This window comes from Myotis brandtii, unplaced genomic scaffold (genome assembly GCF_000412655.1).
Source record: "Myotis brandtii unplaced genomic scaffold, ASM41265v1 scaffold634, whole genome shotgun sequence".
NCBI classification, from domain to species: domain Eukaryota; kingdom Metazoa; phylum Chordata; class Mammalia; order Chiroptera; family Vespertilionidae; genus Myotis; species Myotis brandtii.
Genome location: NW_005370427.1, coordinates 2,342,383 through 2,363,306, shown reverse-complemented (window position 1 = coordinate 2,363,306; position 20,924 = coordinate 2,342,383). Strand labels below are relative to the sequence as shown.

Sequence of the window (20,924 nt, the reverse complement as noted above, 5' to 3'; positions counted from 1 at the left end):
GGAGTGGGCCAGGGAGGGAGGAGTATGGCTGATAACAAGCTCAGAGAGGTGGGGGAGGCCAGATTCAGTGCAGCTTGGAGGCCCTTAGCAGGACTTGGTGGTCACTTTGCATCCCAGCCCTTTAAGACAAGTAAGGCGAATACTGTTCTCCCAATGCATCGATGAGTAAACACCGGGAGGTCACACGGCTGGTAAGGGGAGAGCCAGGCCTACAGCCGGGCCTCGTGCCTCCCATGCCAGGTGCTGTACCTACCACATGACATTGCCCTGACCTTCGGAACTCCCAGAGGTGCTAAGACGGAATCACTGAAATACTTTGTCTTTACGTGAAGGTGTACAAAAAAGTAGCTCAAGGAGAAGGACTACACTGATGCTCTGGTAACTGATAACAGTTTGGTTTTCGCAGAATGTGGCCGAGAATGTGACCTAGTTAATATCACCCAAATAGCAAATAAAATAGATTTACAGTTCCCTGTGTGCTTATCTGCCCATTTGTCTATCTGTTCTGTGGTAGCTAAACATGAATTCCCTTTCTGATTCTTAGTAATAAAATAAAATGAGTTTCAGCAGCAGTTCCTAAACAGAGTGCTCTCAGATGATTGTCAAAAGTAAGGCAAAGTTCTTGAATTTGGTTTTTCTGTGGGAAATTGAACATTGAATTGCCTGTTACTTTTACAGAAGACTTTTTCTACCATGGTAATATTAACTTAACTTCACACAGAAATATCAGGCTCTGTGGATTCTCTGCCCTGCGGTCGCTTTTAAGACAAAGTTTATCAATGGCAACATCTCTGGCCTATTGGCCACAGCGATTCTTCATCGCATGAGCGTGTTCTGGGCTTTGCAGATCATGTAGCATTCCTGACCCCACCCCCAAAGGCCGATGGCAACTCTGTCTTTGTAACAACCAGAAAGACCCTGGCACTATTCAGTGTTCCCTACGGGGTGGCCCTGCCCTCCTTGGTGGCCTTCTCTGACAAGTGCCACTCAACTGTGCAGACTCGGCCACGCGGTGGCCTTACCCGCCTGCCCTGCCCGGCGTGCAGAGAGGACTGGGGGGCTCTAGAGGTTATTTTAATGTAAAATCTTAGTATTCAAGTATTTTTCACCTTTGTATTTTTTGATTTATAGTTTCTCTTGGGTCATGGAGAGAGAATGGGGATGATGAAAATCCTTTTGAGGTTTTTATTAAGAATGTTGGGTTCGTAACGAACAGATTGTCTAAATCGGCGGTTCTCAACCTGTGGGTCCAGACCCCTTTGGGGGTTGAATGACCCTTTCACAGGGGTCACCTAAGACCATCGGAAAACACATATATAATAACATATTATTTTTTGTGATTAATCACTATGCTTTAATTATGTTCAATTTGTCACAATGAAATTGGGGGTCACCACAACATGAGGAACTGTATTAAAGGGTCTCGGCATTAGGAAGGTTGAGAACCACTGTTCTAAATGGACATATAAGCAGGCCCTATTTTCTGCTTCCAGTATAGGGCTGAGGGTGTGTGTTACCCTGTGGACTGTGTTACCCAAATCCTCCATAGCCCCGCTGTGTTGTGGCAAATTGATGTCAACTTCTGAGGGTGATGAAGATCCTCTACCACTGTGGTGATTTCCCTTTTTTCTTTTCTTGAGATTTTGGTTTATATCCCATGCTGCTTGGGTGGTTTTTATGAAATAGCTTATAATAATAACAGGAAAAAGAATAATAACTAACACTTTTTTAGTGTTTATGATAGCTATGGATTCAATACTTTACAGATATGAACTAATTTATTCGCCATCACTGCCCTGTAAGTGAGGTATTAGTATGTCATTCCCACTTTACAGGTGTAAAATTATAATTTTTCATTTATGATTAACTAATATATTGGATTATATTTCTTCCATCCTCATGTCAGGTGTATAATTTATTGTTTCCCCTCTTTTCCTTTCCTTACTTTTGCTTCCTTAATGAATTTTCTTTTAATTCCCATGTCTTCCACAGAAACTACCTTAATTTGGATATTCCACTAGCCTCCTGTTTCATTAGTGGCTATATTAACATACTAAACTGTTTTGAAGAGTAACATAAAGTTAATGTGAATTATTGTTAAAGTCATATGATTACAAACATTTTTACATTTTGTAAATAGCTCAGAGGAAGCACTGTGTTGGTGACAAACAGTATGTACTTACTTATTTAGACAGTGGTTTCTAAGAGGCGGCACTCTGGACATTTTCAGGTAGCGCTTTGCTGTGGTGTTAGGGCTAAGTGTCCTGCATGTCGTAGGACACCTCGCAGAGCGGATGCCCACTAGACGTCAGGAACACCACCCTCTCCAAGTCATGGCCATCAAACAGGTCTCCAGACATCGCAGAAGTGCCCTGCAGGGCGCTATTGCCCTCTGTGACCATCACTGATAGAGGCAGCGAGCTGAAGAGTCTTTATTTGTCCCTGGGTAGACTTGCCCCACAGGAGATGAACTTAATGGAAATATTTTCCATCACATAAGTCAGAGAGGCACACATCTTTCGATGCAGGCAGACAGCGCCATCCTGTACGCCCATTTCCTTCTCAGATTGTATCTCACTGCAGCAAAGGGCACAGCCATCATTTTGTTGACTGCATCCGAATGTAATAATGTTTATCACCAAATCAATGAGCTATTTAAAGAGAGCAGGTCTGAAATAATTTAGCATGCCTTCTTTTTTCAAAATAAAATCCTGCAGTGACAGCTTAGGAGAAAATGTTTAAGATGGTCTGTGTGATATAACCTAATCCTCGTTTCTCTAGTGTCTAAAAGCAAGTTAAAGCCATTTATCCTAGAACCTGTTAGGTTTTTATTTTCATTTATCATTTTGCTGATCTTAAAGAATAATTTTAAATTCAAACCCTATAACCAGTCGTAGAAAAATAAGTTATTATAGTCAACAGGACAAGCATAGATTTTTATTATGACATTATGTTTTCTTTTTTATGGTTACAGGTTATTTATTTTCTTACCAAACATATGAATAGAGTTGCATAGTTAACAGCATGTTTTTTGTCTTTTTTTTTTTTTGCAAAGCTTTTGTTGTAGAATTTATCTAGAGGAAAGGAGTAAAAGACATAAAGATAAAGGTATCATTTCAACAGAGGAAATACCCTTGTAAACATCAATGCACCCAATATAGGAGCACCTAAATATATAAACTCCCTTGGAAGGCAGTATCTGATGTCATCCAAAACACGTGTTATGAATGCAAACTCAAATACTAGGCAGGCCCATCTTATATAGTAACTTAAAATGCCATCTCTAATTGGTTATCCACATATTTATTTTCCTACTTTTGCTCTCTCCCGTTCTCCAGACTCATATACCCAATGCCTACTGCTCACTTGTGCATGAGGACTAGCAGGCGTGTCACAGGGAACCGGTTTAAACAAAACTGCTGGGAGCTGGGACAGTGAGATCTGGTCACTGAAGGCCCGGGCGTGGGAGAGTCTGAGAAAACCGCTTTACTTCCCAGTGGGCTCTCACTCCCCTACCTCCCACGCTGTGTCCCCTGATCTGAGGCTCGGCTCTCATGGTGTCCCCTGAGTGTCACCTGGAAGGGGTGTGGGGAGGACGGCGAGTCTGGTGCAGAAAAGGACAGGCGTGGAGGGGACGTCACAGCGTGGGCAACATTGGAGCTGAGGGGGAGGAGTGAGCGTGCGGGCAGACCAGTGGAAACACAGGAACAAGGGTTTGGGTGCCTGCAAACACGACACACCCACGGGTGTGAGCAGCTCTTCCGGAGCCTCAGGCCTTTAGAAACACGGGGAAGAGGAGGTGAGCGGAGAGATTTGGAGCCAACTGGGAAGTGAAGCCGTTTTCTCAGATTCTCACATTCATAATTTTTTAATTGCAAAATTCATAATCTTCAGTAATTAGATCTAACTGTCCCCAGCACCCAGCTTTCCTATATCAATAATTGTATAACAGCACGTTGATTAAAAGTATTTAGGAGGGTTGGGGGTTAATGGGGGGATGAGGATTCATTTGTAATACCTTAACCAATAAAAAAATTAAAGATAAAAAAAGTATTTGGTAGTATTCTTTTTTAAAAAAAATTATTGATTTCAGAAAGGAAGGGAGAGGGAGAGGAGATGGAGAGATAGAAACATCAATGATGAGAATCATTGATTGGCTGCCTCCTGCACGCCCTCTACTGGGGATTGAGCCTGCAACCTGAGCATGTCCTGACTGGCAATTGACCCTTGACCCCCTGGTTCATAGGTCGACACTCAACCACTGAGCAACACCGGCCAGGCTTCAGTATTACTCTTAGTAAGAGAACTACTCCTGACTCTTGCTAGCTCCTACTCTACATGAATAATGTGCTACAGTCAATGTGATGTGTCTTTAAATACAAGAAGTTTGGATTTTAAGAGTCAAGGGGAACTGGGAAAAAATGCAAATTGGTGTTTGCCAAAGGCAGGCGGTCTTTTCTTACTTTTTGTCATAGTGCTTCTGATAAATTAGGAAAGGGCTACTTCCACGTCATTTTCTCTCTGCACTTCCTGCTTGGCTATCTAGCCTCGAATTAGGCAGTCAGCTCCATTAGCGGCCAGCACACACGCAAAGCTGAGCTGGACTTGCAGTGACCATACCTGCGTACAATACCTACAGATTGTCTGGCATTTGCTAATTTCTTACTGTGTTTGAGATGTGCTTAAGATTGGGGGGAGGGTTCAGGGCGCAGACGGAAGGAAGGAAGGAAGGAAGGAAGGAAGGAAGGGAAAGGAAAGGAAAGGAAAGGAAAGGAAAGGAAAGGAAAGGAAAGGAAAGGAAAGGAAAGGAAAGGAAAGGAAAGGAAAGGAAAGGAAAGGAAAGGAAAGGAAAGGAAAGGAAAGGAAAGGAAAGGAAAGAGGAAGGGAGGGAGGGAGGAAGAAAGAGGGAGAGAGGGATGGAGGGAGTAAGGAAGGAAGGAAGGAATGGGAAATGGATGCCCTCTCTCCATGCAGGGAGTTTTGTTGTTGAGAGCCTATGATGGCATAAATCCGTTAATATGTCTTACTTTAGACAACCGCCCATAATTTCTTCTTTCTAAAATGTAATATTGTCAGAGATCAGAATACTATGTCAATCAGGAATCGGAATAATTTTCACAGAGCTGGTTTATGATGACAAATGGAAGAAGTTTCCATTCAGTGCTAATCTGAGTTAGGGTTTCTTCTTAGACGTTCATATCATGTTAAATTAAGGAGGACAGACCTCGAAGCCCAGGGCCTCCTGGGAGCAGGAGCCTCGCAGTGAGGAAGAGGAGGAGCTGGTCCAAACCCAGGAAATATCCCCATGCAGCCCCCACGCCCTCCAGCGCAGAGCCGGAGCAGCACTCTCAGGAGCCCACGTTCAACATGAGGAGGGACATGGGGGGGTCCGCAGCAAGGTGCCCAGGAGCACCTGTGAGACGCCATTAAACAGATGGGCGAGACACGCCCTCCAGCAGGCTAGTCCCGGAAGAATTCACAGGACAGAAAAGACAGAATATGGTTCCTGAAAGGCAGGTGGGATATTTGACAGACATGTTGGTGGGGGAGAGAGCGTTTTTGCTGGATAGGCATGTAAACAATAAAAATAATAGTACTTGAAATAGCATCTTCTGCCTCTACCACCTATTGGCCTGCTGATGCGAGTGAGATGCTCAGGATTCTAAATGCTGTATCTCAGTGAGTCCTTATAGCAAGGCGCTCAGGCAGAGGGTGGGAGCTGGGCATGAGCCTGCTCTGAGCTGCTGGGGTGACTCCCAGGGGCGCAGCGGCGAGCTGGTCTGGAGGCCCCAGGCTGGCTGAGCGGCGCAGCTGTGCTGTTCAAGTGCAGGGTCTGCCCAAAAGGCAAAGGGCGGCACACCTGGGCTGTCTTCGGAAAGACCCCGTGTGTCAGCCTGAAGAGTGGGGTTGGTGCGTGTGAGTGTTTCTGGCCTTTTTCCTATGGAAGTTGGGACAGTTGGGATTTCCAGCAGGAAAGACATGACTTGTAAGTAAGTCTCTACAGGTCCCAATCCAGAGCTGGGCAGTTGGAGCACAGAGCCCAGGGAAGGGTGCAGAGAGGACACACTGGGAGAGAAAAGCCGCCCGCGGGGAAAAGGAAGCAGGCACAGGGCGCTTGGGACCCAAGGCTCGCCTGAATTCTGAACTAACTTTTGTTGTTTTGGAAAAATATCAGAAATCAAAGTTGCAAAGATTTTTTAAATTCTAAGTTTAGAAAACTGCCGTTGTACAATATTGATGGGGTAGGTAAAAACCGGGAATGAATGTCACCCACCAAGCGGTAGAGAAATTGTTAACAGGAACCAAAAAGGTAGGAAAAAGGCAGAAAAGAGTGAGAGAGAGAAGCACATGGCCACAGAGGAATGCAGGCATAAGAAGGCAACCATCGGTCTATGGGAGCGCCTGCGCTCTGCATCCAAGAAAGAGGTGGGGCCCCCGCACAGGCCCGCACCCACCGCCTGCCCTGGTGGGGGCAGGAAAGAGGCAGAGCTGGCTGGCTCCACCCCTGTTTTCTCTGAGCTCCAATGTCCTGGCCAATTAGTCAGATTTCACAGCGACCCCGCTGTGGTCAGAGGGTCCCCCAGAGCTGGGCATGAGTCCAGGCGAAGCAAACCTTTCCCCTCACACTTACAAGTTCCTACTGCTGAGTCCAGGTGCCTTGTTGGTATGTAATGTAGTTTGTATAAAACTGATCATTGGTGGTTATTTTGTTTATGTTTCTTAAGGAGATAAATTAAAATTAGTCAATTGCATGCCTGGGCGGCGGAGTGGCTCCACTTACCGAGAAATCTGTTACTTCCCAGCCACAGCCACAGCCCCAGCTCCCGGCACCGAAGCTAGTGTTATAAACTATTTTCTATTACATTCGATAGGTTTAAGTAAAACTACATGGGGTGCTTTCATCAAAAGGAGTGGAACTCATTCTTCAAAGCAGAATCCATTCGAAGTTGAGACAGACGATGTTTTTCAAATTGAGCTGCAATTCAACAACGGCAACTTTATGCCTTTGAAATGATGGACATAAGGAGCAATTCTCTACTTTAAACTCTTCTGCTTTCATTTGGGTTCTTCAGACTAGGAACACTCCAAGGGTCCCTGATTCTTGCAGCTTTTGTTTTACCAATGACTGCATTATAAGTAAAAATCTGTTTTTTATGAAAAATTTATGATTTTATAATGGAAAAGTTTTCTCATTTTCATATTGGAGAAAGTCTTTCTTCCTTTGAGCGATTAGTGTACATTAATGCATAATTTATCATGTATATTATATGACATATCTGAGTTGACAGACAGCCCTATTCCAAGCAAACATAGGTTGCATTTAGTTTTTATTATTTACAATAAATTTTCTGAAGACTGAAGAAGCAGTCTAAACACTCAGGTTTTTTTTCTGAAATTTCTGGGGAATGGCCAAGTTCAAATCATAATAAATTTGAACGGAAAGTGACAGAGAAGGATAGTCCCTGATATCAAGATCTGTGCCCCAGGCCTTTTTTAAAGATTTTATTGATTGATTTTAGAGAGAGGAATGGAGAAAGAGAAAAACATCAATTTGTTGTTTCATGTTGTTCCACTTAGTTATGCATTCATTGGTCGATTGATTCTTCTGGATATTGAACCCACAACCTTGGCGTATAAAGACAACGGTCTAACCAACTGAGCTACATGGCCAGGACTGTGCCCCGGACCCTGAGCATAGCTCTCCGTTAAATCCTTAACGGCCCTGCTTCTCTCTTACTTTTCACAGTTCATGGTACGACTGCCCAAACACTTTGTCCTAAGTTATACCATGCATACCTTTCAGGGCACGTGACTGACCGCAGTCTGCTACTGAATCGAGCAGTATGCTATCCATATCCCCATACTGACTCAACGGTGCAATCAATGATTGTTATGTAATCAACACTCGTGGGAGCATGCAATTTTTAAAAAAACGGAGTTCATGCTAACATGCAACCCTCCACCATCACCACCACCACCACCACCACCACCACCGTGAAGCTCACAGGCAGGTGTGGCTCCCACAGCGCCAGCTTCAACATCTTCAGGCTCAGGTTTCTGTGGGTCCCTGACAGCATTTCCAAACGTTCTCATCAAAATGGGAAGATAAGGGTGGCGCAGTGGATTTTTCATGATCATAAACATGTTTCGTTTAAAGGAGTGTTTGGTCAATATGAGGTTGTCCTTTTCTTAAGCCCTTTTCTTTCTAACTATAGTTGATCGTAGGATGCTTGTTATAATTGTTGTTTTTTAACATCCTTACTTGACAAAATGGAAAGTTGTCAATCTTCTATTAGTCTTACCTTTTATCTTTAAAGCCATAGTAAACAGCAAAAACCCAGCATGAGAGCCATCCGAGTGAAACTGGCAGTGGGAACATCAGTGCATTTCCTTCCTCTGGCGCCAGGGCTCAGAGGGGCCCGCACAGCTCACTGCCTCGGTTTCCTTTTTAAAAAGTCAAGTACAAGCGTTCTGTAAGTTGGGACACTTCTCTAGCATCTAAGACATTTTAGGGGGAAAGTGTGATATTCTGGTTCCAACCAATCACCAAAGAACTGGATTAAAAATATCGCTGATGGCTAAAATGTATGTCACGACATAGTCCTAAAAGTATCATTATTAACACACCTGTCAGGATTGAATCCTCCCTCAATCTGAGTCCACCTAAGAGTTACTCAACTATATGCCAAACTGAATTTAGTGTCAGCTATTTTACAGACTATTTCTAGATCCCACCACCTCTGCACCACATCGGTGAGAAGACATGTCAGCGGCTCCCATCCTGGAGAATCACTGTGTGATCAAGTCCTCGGTGTGGGGGGAGCTGGAGGCAGTCAGAGCTGATGGGACTCCAAAGCGTCCTGGGATTTGACAGCGTCTGGGGGAAACACAGCGTGTCCGTGAGGTGTGTGCGGAGTCCTGGCCTTTGACTTCCAGTCCTTTCTGTCCCTTTTCCCCTTCCAGTGAAATCGGATGAGTTACAGACAATCAAGAAAGAATTAACGCAGATCAAAACTAAAATCGACTCCTTGCTAGGGCGCCTGGAGAAGATTGAGAAGCAACAGAAGGCAGAGGCCGGTAAGTGAACAGACTTGTGGGAATGAAATCAGAGACACTGTCAATCACCTAGACAGGCAGGGCCAGGGGCCTGGGCGGGGCGGGGCCAAGGGCGGGGCCAGGGCCAGGGGCAGGCTTCATAGAGTTTAAGGCAGATTCACTGTGAAGCCTGTAAGCTAGAGTTACAACAGGGAGATCTGGTCTTTTACTTTTCAGAGAACATGAGCCAATTTGTCTAAAATTCATATATTCACAAAAGGGAAAAATGAAAAGTATGTTGATGCTAATAAGTAGTGGTGTGATTGTCCTTGGAAGTTTATAGCTCAATATCAAGTAACCTTTAAGAAAATAAAGTCAATTCATGGGCTAATGCTATCAGGCTAAAAGTACAATTCATACGTCATTAAATTAACTGCAGCAACATTGACTGGATTTCAAGGTCATGATCACAAAGCCCAACTCCTGCCTCGCTGTGACTCTGAGATTTCAGGACCCAGTTCAGAACTCACCACCACAGTGTCTCTGGCCACCAGCCAAGTCATTGATTACAGTTTCACTGTCATGTCTCTGGGCTCTGAATCGTCAGCCCTGGCCTTGGTTCCCAGTCCCTTTTCATGCAATATTAGTGCCCTTTTTCTGTGGCCACGCTAGCGTTTAGAATCACAGAATGTGAGAACTGGGGTGAGCCTGGAGGTGACTGGTGCCCAGGCTGACACTGTGTTGTGCAGCCTCAGATCCTCCGAGGCCCCTTGAGACAAGATAAGGTGGTAAAAGTGGGTAACTAGTCCTCCTCCAGCCCAGCCTCTGCTCCCAGGCAGAAGGCATCGCCTCCATCTGTTTTATCCATTGGGACTCAATCTATGACTTCGTTTGCAAAAAGTTTCATTTGAAAAAATAATAATACAGTTTTGAAAGCCATTGCTCCCATCCAGCCCCTCACTTCCACGAGGAGAAAGCAGAGGGTCGAGGCAGACAGACTTTTCCATGGCCACATAACCAGTTAGTGGCAGCCCAGGTCTCAAGCCCGGGTTTGTGGGTGAGTCCACTGTCCTTTTGTTATCGAGAAACCCCTGGGTGGGCTCGGGCTGCCTGTCGTTGTGTCCAGTAACGAAGGCCGGGTTGAATCACGTAAGGCGTTTACTGAGAAGGCCAGCCAACCAAGAAGACAGGGCCCTTACAAGCATCAAATCCTGCCTCCCAGCAGGTGCAGGGGACAGGGTTATAAAGGGAAGGGGCTGGGGTGAGGCGTGCAGTCCTGGGGGTCCACAGACGTCTGCTATTGTCCTTGTCATCAGGTGATGAGATGCTGTTGACAAGATGATGTTTTGACTCCTGGTGGGTCCACCTGACCATGCTTATCGGGTCTGAGTCACCTCCTCCATTGCTTCGCATAGGCCTTGAAAAGTAAACTTAAGAAAAACTTAACCCTATTCACAGGAGTACATGTGTTCTAAGATTTAAAATAACATGACTATTTTTCAGATGAATTCAGGTGCTCTATCTATCAGATTATAAGCCCCCCTATCACTTTCCCATCTGTAGTGTCAATCTCAGGTGCCACCAGGGCCTCATCCCAGGGTGTCACTGCCCTGCGGCTGCCTGGAAAGCTCCTCCCTGGGGAGAACCTGCAGGGATGTGGGCCCTGGTCTCCGACACAGCATCTGGCCTGACGTTGACTGTGTCGCTGGGTAAGGACCAAGCAGCCCTGGCTCACAAGGCAAGTGGGGCCTCCGGGTGACAGGAATGAGCTCGGGTGCAATCCACCCAGCCCCTGCCTCTGCCTGAGCCTGTTTCTCACTCACAGTGAGGACAGCAGCGGTGCCTCCCACTGTGAGGAATGACCAGTCCCTGCGACGGGTAAAGGCTCTGATCAGAGCGACCTGGGGCTGGTGGGAGCAGACATTCCGGCCAAGGAGTGTTCCCACCAGGTTCCTGCAGCCCTACTTCTCACCACGTGCAGCGGCTCCTGACCATGTCTTAGTTCATATGGATGACAAATGAGAGAGGAAGTAGACTCATGTTTATTAAAAATTTCTATTTCAAATGTATTTTCTGCTGAGCAGAGATTCGCTGCCTGACCCGCTCACTGGAGAAATGTAGGCTGGAGGGAGTTTGTCACATGCCGTCTGGGGCAGAAATCGAAAGCATTTCCAGACAAAAATATCCTAGGACATCCCTGAATCAGTGTTTTCCTTCAAGGAACGTCTGTGAAATTCGTTATTATGTAAAACAACCCCTGCAGCGAAGGACTTTGACAACCAATTTCCACTTCAGCTGAAAGGGTTGTGGAGAACTCATTTAAATCCAGACCACCTCCACGAGGAAACTGTGCTGCTTCAGCCCATCCTGCCAGGCTGGCGGTGCCCGTGCAGGTGTCTGCGAACGGACACCAGGCCCAACGCGTGCGCCTCCTTTCATTAGCGGCCGACGCGTGTCCAAGCTTCCCGTCAGAGACGTTGCTTCTTAAGCGACGGGCTTGGTCCTTTGATGGGCATGCCTCCTTCCTTTCCCATGTTGGGAAGAAAGTGGAATTATTTAATTGCTAATTTTTTTCTTTTGCCATTTGTCTCCTGAACCGCATTCATTTTTATAGAGATAAGATGATTATTTTCTATATATTTTTTATGAAAAGAAAAACCAGGCTTTATGAAAAGAGTCAACCCTACATTATAGAAAGTAGAGAGAAATACAGTAAAATTCTTTAAAAGACTCAATATCTCCTTATTAATATTCAGGGGCACTCGTTTTAATACTTATTTGGTTGCAAACTAATTATTTGGTAGCTAACATTGACTTTTATTGTTGCTGTTTTATTCATCTCTCATTCCCAATTTACATCGTTAGATGATGACAGTTCTCAGGGCAAAGGCAGAGGCAGGAAGGAGATGGTGTGGGGGGGAACGTGCCTCCTCCTCTCCTCCCCCACATCCCCACTCCCCGCGTGGCTGGGTTCAGGCTGCACAGGCCTTCTTCTGTGTTGTTGGGAGTGAAACCCTAAGCGTCAGGAGTCCATGTGCTGAAGTATAATTACAACATTTTGGATTCTCTGCACCTTAAACAGCTTCCAGCAGAGACTCGCGTGGTACACGTGCTCTTTCTTTGAGCTTGGAAACCTCCAAGAACAAGGCCGGTCTTCTCTTTCTCTCTGCTCTCCCCCACCATTCCACCTCGTCCCAGCAGGAGCAGGTCTGACTGCTCTCAGGGTCTCCAGCCCTTCCCGTGTCAGCTAGACGGAGGGATCGTGGCCTCAAAAGTAGTCCCAACTTTTAAATTATAATTGCTATGAATCCACCACGCTTGTGTTATTTTTTCCATTGAATAATTCAGGTAACAATTTTGGGATATACTGACTATTTATTGAAAACAATAAATAACCCTTAACATCAGTTTAGCCTAAAAATGTGCTTTATTCCACACATAAATTGCCACATATGAATAGCACAAGTGTTATGTAGTTTACATGGTGATGTTGAACGACCCAAAAGGGTGTACAGAGAGAACGGGAAAAACAATGGGCACAATTACTCCATGGGTGGCCACACATTTTTTAAAAAAAAATCACATGCCAGGCATCCAGTCTTTGCTATGAAAGGGCAATTAGACATTATCTAGTTCCACTTTATCCTTGGGGGAATGGCTAATACATGGCCAGCCAGCCTCTCTCAGCCACTCCCGGCGGGCATAGGTCATGTTTATGATAATGCTAGACCGAAGAATGAGAGCGGTCACAGGCCAGAGTCCCATTGGATACATCCATCTTCCCATGTGCTTGGTAAAGGATCGAGTTTTTTTTTTATGAACATCAATGTCTAAAAATGGAAGATTATAAATAAATGTCAAAATACATGACTTCTTTGGAAATATGAGACTTCAGTCCTGCTGCAGCTGCGCAAGGGTGCGCTGCTCAGCCAGCTAGTGTATGGGTGCCCCTGGGCACGCACTGATGTTAGTCACGTGGTCCCTGTTCATACCGGGGTCTCAGGCGCCTATGGAAGGGTCCGCTCTTCTGAACCAGATGTCTGCTGCTTTCACTCGTTTCAGTTCCCCTTTTATGTCCCCTGAAACCAAGCTTAATGCCCAATCCCTTGTGAAGGTAACAGCCAATGAAATATTTAAAAGGAGCTAAAATACCCTCGCCTTCCTAAACCTTTGAACAGAATCCTATCTAATAATAGACAAACATGGTAATTGACCGTACCTTCGCTATGCCTCCCATTGGCTAATCAGCGAGATATGCAAATTAACTGCCAACAAAGATGGCGGCTAATTTGCATACTGCAGGCAGGGCGGGACAGCGCCATCCCGCCTGCCCCGCTGCCATCCGGGCCTGCTATTTGTCACCCAGGGCGGTGGGACAGGACAGTGCCATCCTGCCTGCCCTGCTGCCATCCAGGCCTGCTATCTGCGACCCGGGGCAGCAGGCATCCCGTGTGCGACGATCGGCTGGCCCGCCTGGCTGCCATCCGGGCATCCCATGTGCCACCCGACCCCGGGCGGGGCAGCAAAGGCTTGAAGGCGGCTCCAGCCAGAGCGAAGGCCTGGGTCCCGGGTGCCGGAGGAAAACCGGTGCCGGCAGCCAGGGGAAGGGAAAGCCTATTGCACCAATCTTTTCATGCAACAGGCCTCTAGTGTCAATATAATTGGCCCATAGACTTAGCTGCGTTCAGATTTTGGTCACAGCATCTTTGCAGCCTTCTTTACTCCAGATAAGTCTAAGGAATTCCTTCAGCTGCTTTGCAGTAATTGGACTCTGCATCTTGAACCATCGCCATCTCTCTTCTCTGGCCACAGACTGTGGCTCTCAGAGGGAGGGCACTGCTTCAGTGTGACCGGGTTGCCACCTATAGTGTGACCTCGTTTCTGTTCTGATACCTTCCTGTCATTGACAGTTTGGATCAAATTGCTGATGCTTCTTGTTACACATGAGCAAACACAAGAACTGAGCCCTGCTCCCTCCTGAAACTGCATCAAATGTGTGATGGGATTTTTAAACTGAAAACCCCTCGTCTTAAGGAGAATGGGGACCCAGCTGTGGAGGCTGGGCCGATGGACAAGTGGACCAGACTCAGCACACCTGCGCAACCTGGGTCTGGTTTTAATCACCCAACTCCCCCAAATCTCAGCATGAAGGCAACCATCTTCCTCTAGAAAACTTGGCAGAATGCCCGTTGGGGAGCCAGAAACCCGTGTTATCCTCCCGACTGCTGCTGGCCCAGTAGGAGGCTGAGGAAGTGTCTTCTAGCAGAGCTAACATGGCAGATCTCAGGCTGCTAGACAGATTGGAGAGCGTTTGAAAACAGAGAGAGAAGAGTTCACACCATTCCTGTAGAAACCCCCAGCATTCTCTCCCTCTCAGGAGCCAGGCTCCTGGAAGGCACTAGACGACATCTCAATTGGAAATATGACCAGCCATAAAAGAAAGATTTAAAGATGCTGGCATGGGTGCCACCCAATGAAATGGTCAACAGGTCACCCTGCAGAAACAGTCCCCGTTGTACACACTGCCGGCCGGCACTCTAACACCCAACTGTTACTGGGAACAGACAGGAGAAAAGATGTAACATAAAAAGCAAATACCAAAATAGGAAACAAATTGGAGGAAACCGAGATTGTGCAGGAAGAATAAAATTTCAAAAACAAAACAAGAAAAAATGCTGACTAATACCTTGTGAAAGAGAAAAGAGTGCATTCATGAAATAAGTACCTGAAACATAAACTGAGGATTCAGATGGCAGGTAAAGGAGCTTTTTAGAAATTAACACATGTTGGCAAAATAAATAACTCAACACAGGAAGGAAGACAAGTTGGAGGAACTCCCCCAGAAAACCTGGGAAAAAGCAAAGATGGGAACGAGGAGGCCCGTGAGCGGGGGAGGGGGGGTCTGTGGCAGAGAACTGAATCCCCGCCTCCGGAAGGTGGTGGCAGCACACAGGGCACCGGACTGACGGAGAAGGAGCAATGGCATCCGTTATGAAGAATCAGCTGAGCGAGGGCATCTCGGGAAGAATCAGCTGAGCGAGTAGAAAGACTTTAAGGAGCTGAAAATGGAGAGCAGGGAGGGACAGACAGTGCTATTTCTCTTAATGAGTCTCAGAAATACTGAACTGAAAAAATTAAATGTTTTAAAGAAGCTAAATTGGGGGGCGGGGGGGGGCTGTCTTTAACAGCTCCATCAGAACTTTTCCAGCTGCTGTGGAGACTTCCTGTGCTGCCAATCAGAGAACTGTAGGAGGAAATTGGAGCTGGACGCGTTAAAAAATGGCAAGGAAGATGTCATTCAAGACTGTGGCAAGAGGGGTCAAGACTGCTGTGAGGAGGGTGGGAACTGAGCTGCACTCCACTAAAACGAAGGGCGGGGGCATCTAACGGCTGGAGGAGCTCATGGACAAGCACTGGGGACAGCAGTGGGAGGTGGGTCAGCAGGAGCATCTGTGTCAGCCAAGTGGGCAGGGAAGGTAGGTGTCCATCTCCCACTGACACTGGGAGGGGACCCTGTCTCTCTTGATGATCAGATTTCAAAGGGACACTTTCTAGGTCTTGAGAAGACATGTCTGGATACTTGTAAAAGATTTGCATCCCAAAGGCGCAGAGTAAGAGTTCCCATGGCAACATCTCTAAAGTAAGTGCCCCGAGAAAAAGGCCAGGCCCATGGTCAGGAAGAAACTGCAGCTAGTCGGCCATGGGCAGCCTCAGGCCCTGGGAAGTCACTAAGTCACAGTCTTTCCAGTGGACACTCTCCTCACGTTCTCATCCCAATAGAGTCCCGTCCCAGTCCTTCCTCCCATCAGCTGACAGCAGCCCTGCCATCCCAGCGCGAGCTCAGCACCTCTGCCCACTCAGTGGCCAGTGCAGCAGCGTCCTCCTTCCAGGCTCTCTTTACTCCACGCCCCCTGCTTTCTCAGCCCTCAACCCTCCTCACCTCTCACTGGCGCTGTTCTACCTTCTTTTTTAAACAACTTTATTGAGATGCATTTTACATAACACAAGTTATACCCCTCTCAAGAGTATAATTCAGTGACGCCTTAGTAATTTTACCAAGTTGTGCAACCATCCGTGGGAGACAGAAACCTACCTTCCAGGAGTCAATCAGCAAACACGGGCAAGGTCAGCTAGGACTTTCACCCGCACCACCAGCTGGCCTGCTCGCGGCTCCCCGGCGCCTCCTGACTCCTCGTCCTGGTGAGGGATTCACACTGACACGTGGAGGGCAGACTAGGAACCAGACAGAACAGCCTCGCCCCTCCCTGAGAGCTAGTACGACTAAGAGCAGCGACTTTGTGGCTGCACAAAATCTGGAAAGGGCCTTATAACATTTACTAAAATGGGGGAAAGTAATATCTGACCCTTACAATTATTGCAACATTTAAACAAACACAATATCTCAGTACTTTTCTAAACGATTTATATGGCATTTGTGGTGACCTCGACAATCCGAGGCACCTCGTGTGGACAGCTTGGAGGTCATGTTCTCCAGGAATGCGCTTCAGGAACTGATGTTTCATCTCTAGCTTGCCTGCTGCTCACGTGTGTTCCTGTCAGTAGTACCAGCCGTAAGAAGCCGCATCTTCTAAATGACATGATTGGAATCATCGGGTGAAATTCAGGAGCTGTGATGAAGAATTTTCTAAACACAGTTGATACTGGTGTGAGAAACAATCCTTTCAGGACACTGGCTTGGCTCCCATCATTAATGTCACTGTTTTTGTATCAACATTCCTCCAGCCATCTGCTCAACAGACTGAGCTAGCAATTAACCATCATGTCAAAAAGCTGGATTGCCAGCTCAACCAGTTTCAGAGTTACATTAATGGCAACAGCTATGCAGCAAACTGAATTTAATAAACATGCTTCGAACATAAATTCTAAACATTCTCACTTGTTTTCTGAATCACACATAGCTTTTGAAATAGAAAGGAGACGTGCGGGAAAACAGGCAGACACAGGACAGAGATGGAAGACGCATCTCCCTCCAGGCTTGCTGGCGCCCGAGGCATCTCCCACAGAGGACTAACCTGTCACTGTCCCTCCTCAGCTTGACGTCATTGTTCAGCTCCAACAGGGGCCCAAACTAAGCAGACTAATTCATTGTTGAATTTAAAATGCTCTGGTCACTGGAGAGAACCAAAGCGCTCTGCGGGTGTCCAGTTAGGCCTTTTTCTTTTAGAGTTGGAACGCCTTAAGTGGGAATTTCAGCTCCTACATTTATTGACTGTGTGACTCTGGCCATCTTACTGGGAGGATGGACACTCTGTTTCTTCATCTTTAAAGTAATAAACAAGCCCACCCCGCAGGATGTTGCAATGCCTAACGTTAGTGAATTCTGCATGGTCAGCATTTTGTGAGCACTCGCTAACTTACAGCCATAATAAACCTTTTTTTTCTGTTGAAATTGACCATTTGCTTTTTCTGCTGAAATCCATCGTTTACAATTTTCTTCTTGGGAACTCTCAGACCCCACGTTTGACTTGGACTTAGTGTGTGCAGCTGTGCTGTGGAATGTTACCAGGAGGTTGTTTTTAATTTCTCTTTGGATTCATATCTTTGCTTCTACGGAGCCAAATTCAACAATCACTCCAACTCTATGAAAATAATGATACCCAGACATTTATGTTTTAGTTCCTTAACAATTTGTGAATATATTTCGCAAACATTTAATTTGTATGTAAGACTTGGAGTTAGCCGCCAGAAATACAAAGATAATGAAAGTGTTTCTGCCCCAAAGGAGCTTTACTAGTAGGGACATGTGGGCATATGCACGCACACACATACACACAACACACATACAACACACACATACCACATATACACATATACACACACACAACACATACTCATACAATAAAAAGTAAAAGTGGTAGTAGGAAAAGGATTATGCAGATAGAGAGACTGTTATGAAGGTATGGATATTACTCATTTCTAGCAGAAATAAAAGTAGATAATTATTCATAAAAATAGGACAAGTTGCTTTTTCCTTTCCATTTCAACAAGATGATTACGGGGTCCGACCTGCTTGTGAAACTGACCCATGTGCTTCCTGTGTGAGTTCGTCCATGGAACCCATTTGCTTAGTGGCCTTGGCATTTCCCACTGAGGCAATGACACAGATGGAGGAACCACAGGCCTAAAGCATAGGCTGACTGTGTTCTGTTAAACTTTATGAATCAATGGCCATTGTCTTTAAAGTTTTTTCTCAACCCAGATCATGTCTCCCATGCATTTAGCTTTGAGCTAATGAATAGGGTTGTGGTTTTTTTCAAATGGACTATATTAAAACACCACCACTTTGAAATAGGCCAGCAGAGCAATTATATGTAGGTTGTATATTAATACAAAAAAAGACAGAGAATAATTTAAAACACTATGTCTGTGTAGACAAAAATTAAGGGGCCATGTCAAAGCCAAAATTGTCTTTGGAGTATGTGATTCTTAATTATTGATAGTGATTAAATGTTTTGACATGGACAATTTGTCTGGAGAAGTAATCAAAATAAATTCAATTTGAGAACTATTTAGAGCCTTTTGTGCTGACATGTTGGTGTGGCCTATACAGTTTAGAAGGCGCTCACCCCTGCTCTTCATTTGCACATAGAGCAACTCTGAAAGATTTCTTATGCTCAGCTTTCACAGAAGAAAATTACAGTTAGTAGGACTAGTAATCAGAGAAAGTATGGGTCCCATATCCTCTCTGATACCTTATATCAACTCCTGTCTGTATTAGGCATTCAGTGAGGGGAACAGAACACATCAAAATATGTCTCAAAAATTGCCTTGTGTTGTACTTTTCATTTGACAAAAGACTGACACCTCTATCATCCCCTTTGAGTGGGACAATGACCTTGAAGGCAATAGCTCAAGTTTCAAGGAAACTTCAACAGGAATGAGACAAAGGACAGCAGTAGGATGAATTGTCAGAGCCTTTGGTCCAGGCGTCAGTGATCCAAAGGAGCAGGGATCACATTCAGAGCAGGATCAGCAAAGTCAGCTTCAGCCCCAAAGACAACTGAGCAATTCAGACCCAAAGCCCAATGCCGGCTGCACACCTTCAAGGTCTGGCCCTGGGAGGCTCTGAAAATCCGCCATGCTGCTGCAGCTGGAGATTTTTCTAGAGGGAAAAAAAGAACATCACTTCCAATATCAAAAAGTGAAAGTTCTCAAACCAATATTTCTAAAACCACTAGAGAAGACATGGGTATGCTAGACCAAAACATCCCAATATAATATCAATTTTAAGCAAGAGTCTATTTATTAACAAAAAATAAACACAATGACCTAAAATTAAGAAAGTTTTGCTTTAGGAAAGGTTGTAAGATTTGGAACAATTTTCAATGTACAGGGTCAGAGACACTGACCCCCACACAGTCAAAGATACACATGTAACTTGTGACCTGTCAAAAACTTAACTATCATAGCCTATTGTTGACTGAAGTCTTATTAATAATACAAGCAGTTGATTAATATGTATTTTGCATGTTATATGTATTATACGCTGTATGCTTACAATAAATAGTCTAGAGCAAAGAAAATGATATTAAAAAATCATAAGGGAGATAAAGTATTTTTACAGTATTGTATGTGTTTATTGAAAAAAATTCACCTGTAACTAGGCCTGCCCAGTGGAATAATTGTCCAATCCCAAACTCCACTTCTATCTCTGTCTTGAAATATCATCTCAGGGCTTGAGGGCCAGTTGAACAAGCAGAATGATCACCTAGAGGGGCTAGAATTGAGGGGGTCAGGTGATAAGTACAAAAACACTCTTAGGAGGAAGAGCACGTAGGGACAAAACCAGAGTGTCCACATCCATCGTGTGGTCCAAGGACCAGCAATGGCAGAGGCAACAGGAGAGCAGGAGGTGTGCTTCCCAGCAAGGATTCCAAAGTCTTCACTGATCAAACCAGTCTGCCCCTCACAGCCTCTTCTCAGGGGGTGCCTAGGTTAAAGGTCTGCAACTGGAGAAGGCAGTGATATGTGGAAGGGAGATGAGATGAATGAAACCTAGCAAATTTGTTTCTTTGGGGGTGTTTGATTGTTTGTTTTTTATTAAAATGTATTTGACATATCACATGGTATAAATTTAAGGTGTACAACATGTTAATTGAATATATTTATACATTGTAATATAATTGCCATTGCAGGAGTAGCTAACACCCGCATCAGGTGATCATTTCTTTTTAGTGGTTAGAATCATTAAGATCTAGTCTCTTAGCAAGTTTGATGACTATAATGCAATATCATTGTCTATACTCAATGGGTCTCCAGGGCTTACTTACTACTCCTTGCAAATTCATACTCTTAAAGAACACATGTGGCATCTTCTCCCTGCCCCCAGGCCCTGGAAACTGCCACTTTACTCCCTGTTTTTACTAGTTTGGCTTTTAGAGTCCACATGTAAGTGATATCATACAGTGCTTGTCTTTGTCTGTCTGACTCATCTCACTTTGCTTAATGTGCTCCAGATCAATAGCAGTTAAATTCAGGATGTTTGGGGTCTATAGCTTTTGCCTAATTTGCCTTTCTTTTCATCTAGCTACTTGGAACCTCTTCTCTAGATTAAACCATTTTTTAACTTTAACTCCTTATTTTCCTATTTGATTTGGATGACAATTTTATATATATATATCTACACTAATAAAAGAGAAACATGGTAATTAGCGTACGACCGCTACCCTTTTCATTGGCTAATCAGTGAGAATATGCAAATTAACTGTCAGCCAAGATGGCGGCCGGCAGCCAGGCACTGAAGCGAGCACGAGGCTTGCTTGCTGCAGACTCCAACATTCCCCGCCTCACTTGCCGGCCTCTCATCTGCAACTCTAAGCAACTATATACTATGTTGCAAATAAGAAGGTAAACAAAACCCCAGAAAA

At 45.2% G+C, this 20,924-nt stretch overlaps 1 protein-coding gene across 1 annotated transcript in view; it reads left to right on the top strand.

The window, feature by feature from the left end:
* RALYL (RALY RNA binding protein-like) overlaps positions 1-20,924 on the top strand; it is a gene marked incomplete at its 5' end in the record, with an annotated part of 90,130 nt that overhangs the window by 37,194 nt on the left and 32,012 nt on the right. Inside the window, one exon of the mRNA XM_014528442.1 lies at positions 8,965-9,078. Coding sequence (XP_014383928.1) covers positions 8,965-9,078 — 114 coding nt within the window. The remainder of the gene's footprint in view (positions 1-8,964; positions 9,079-20,924) is intronic.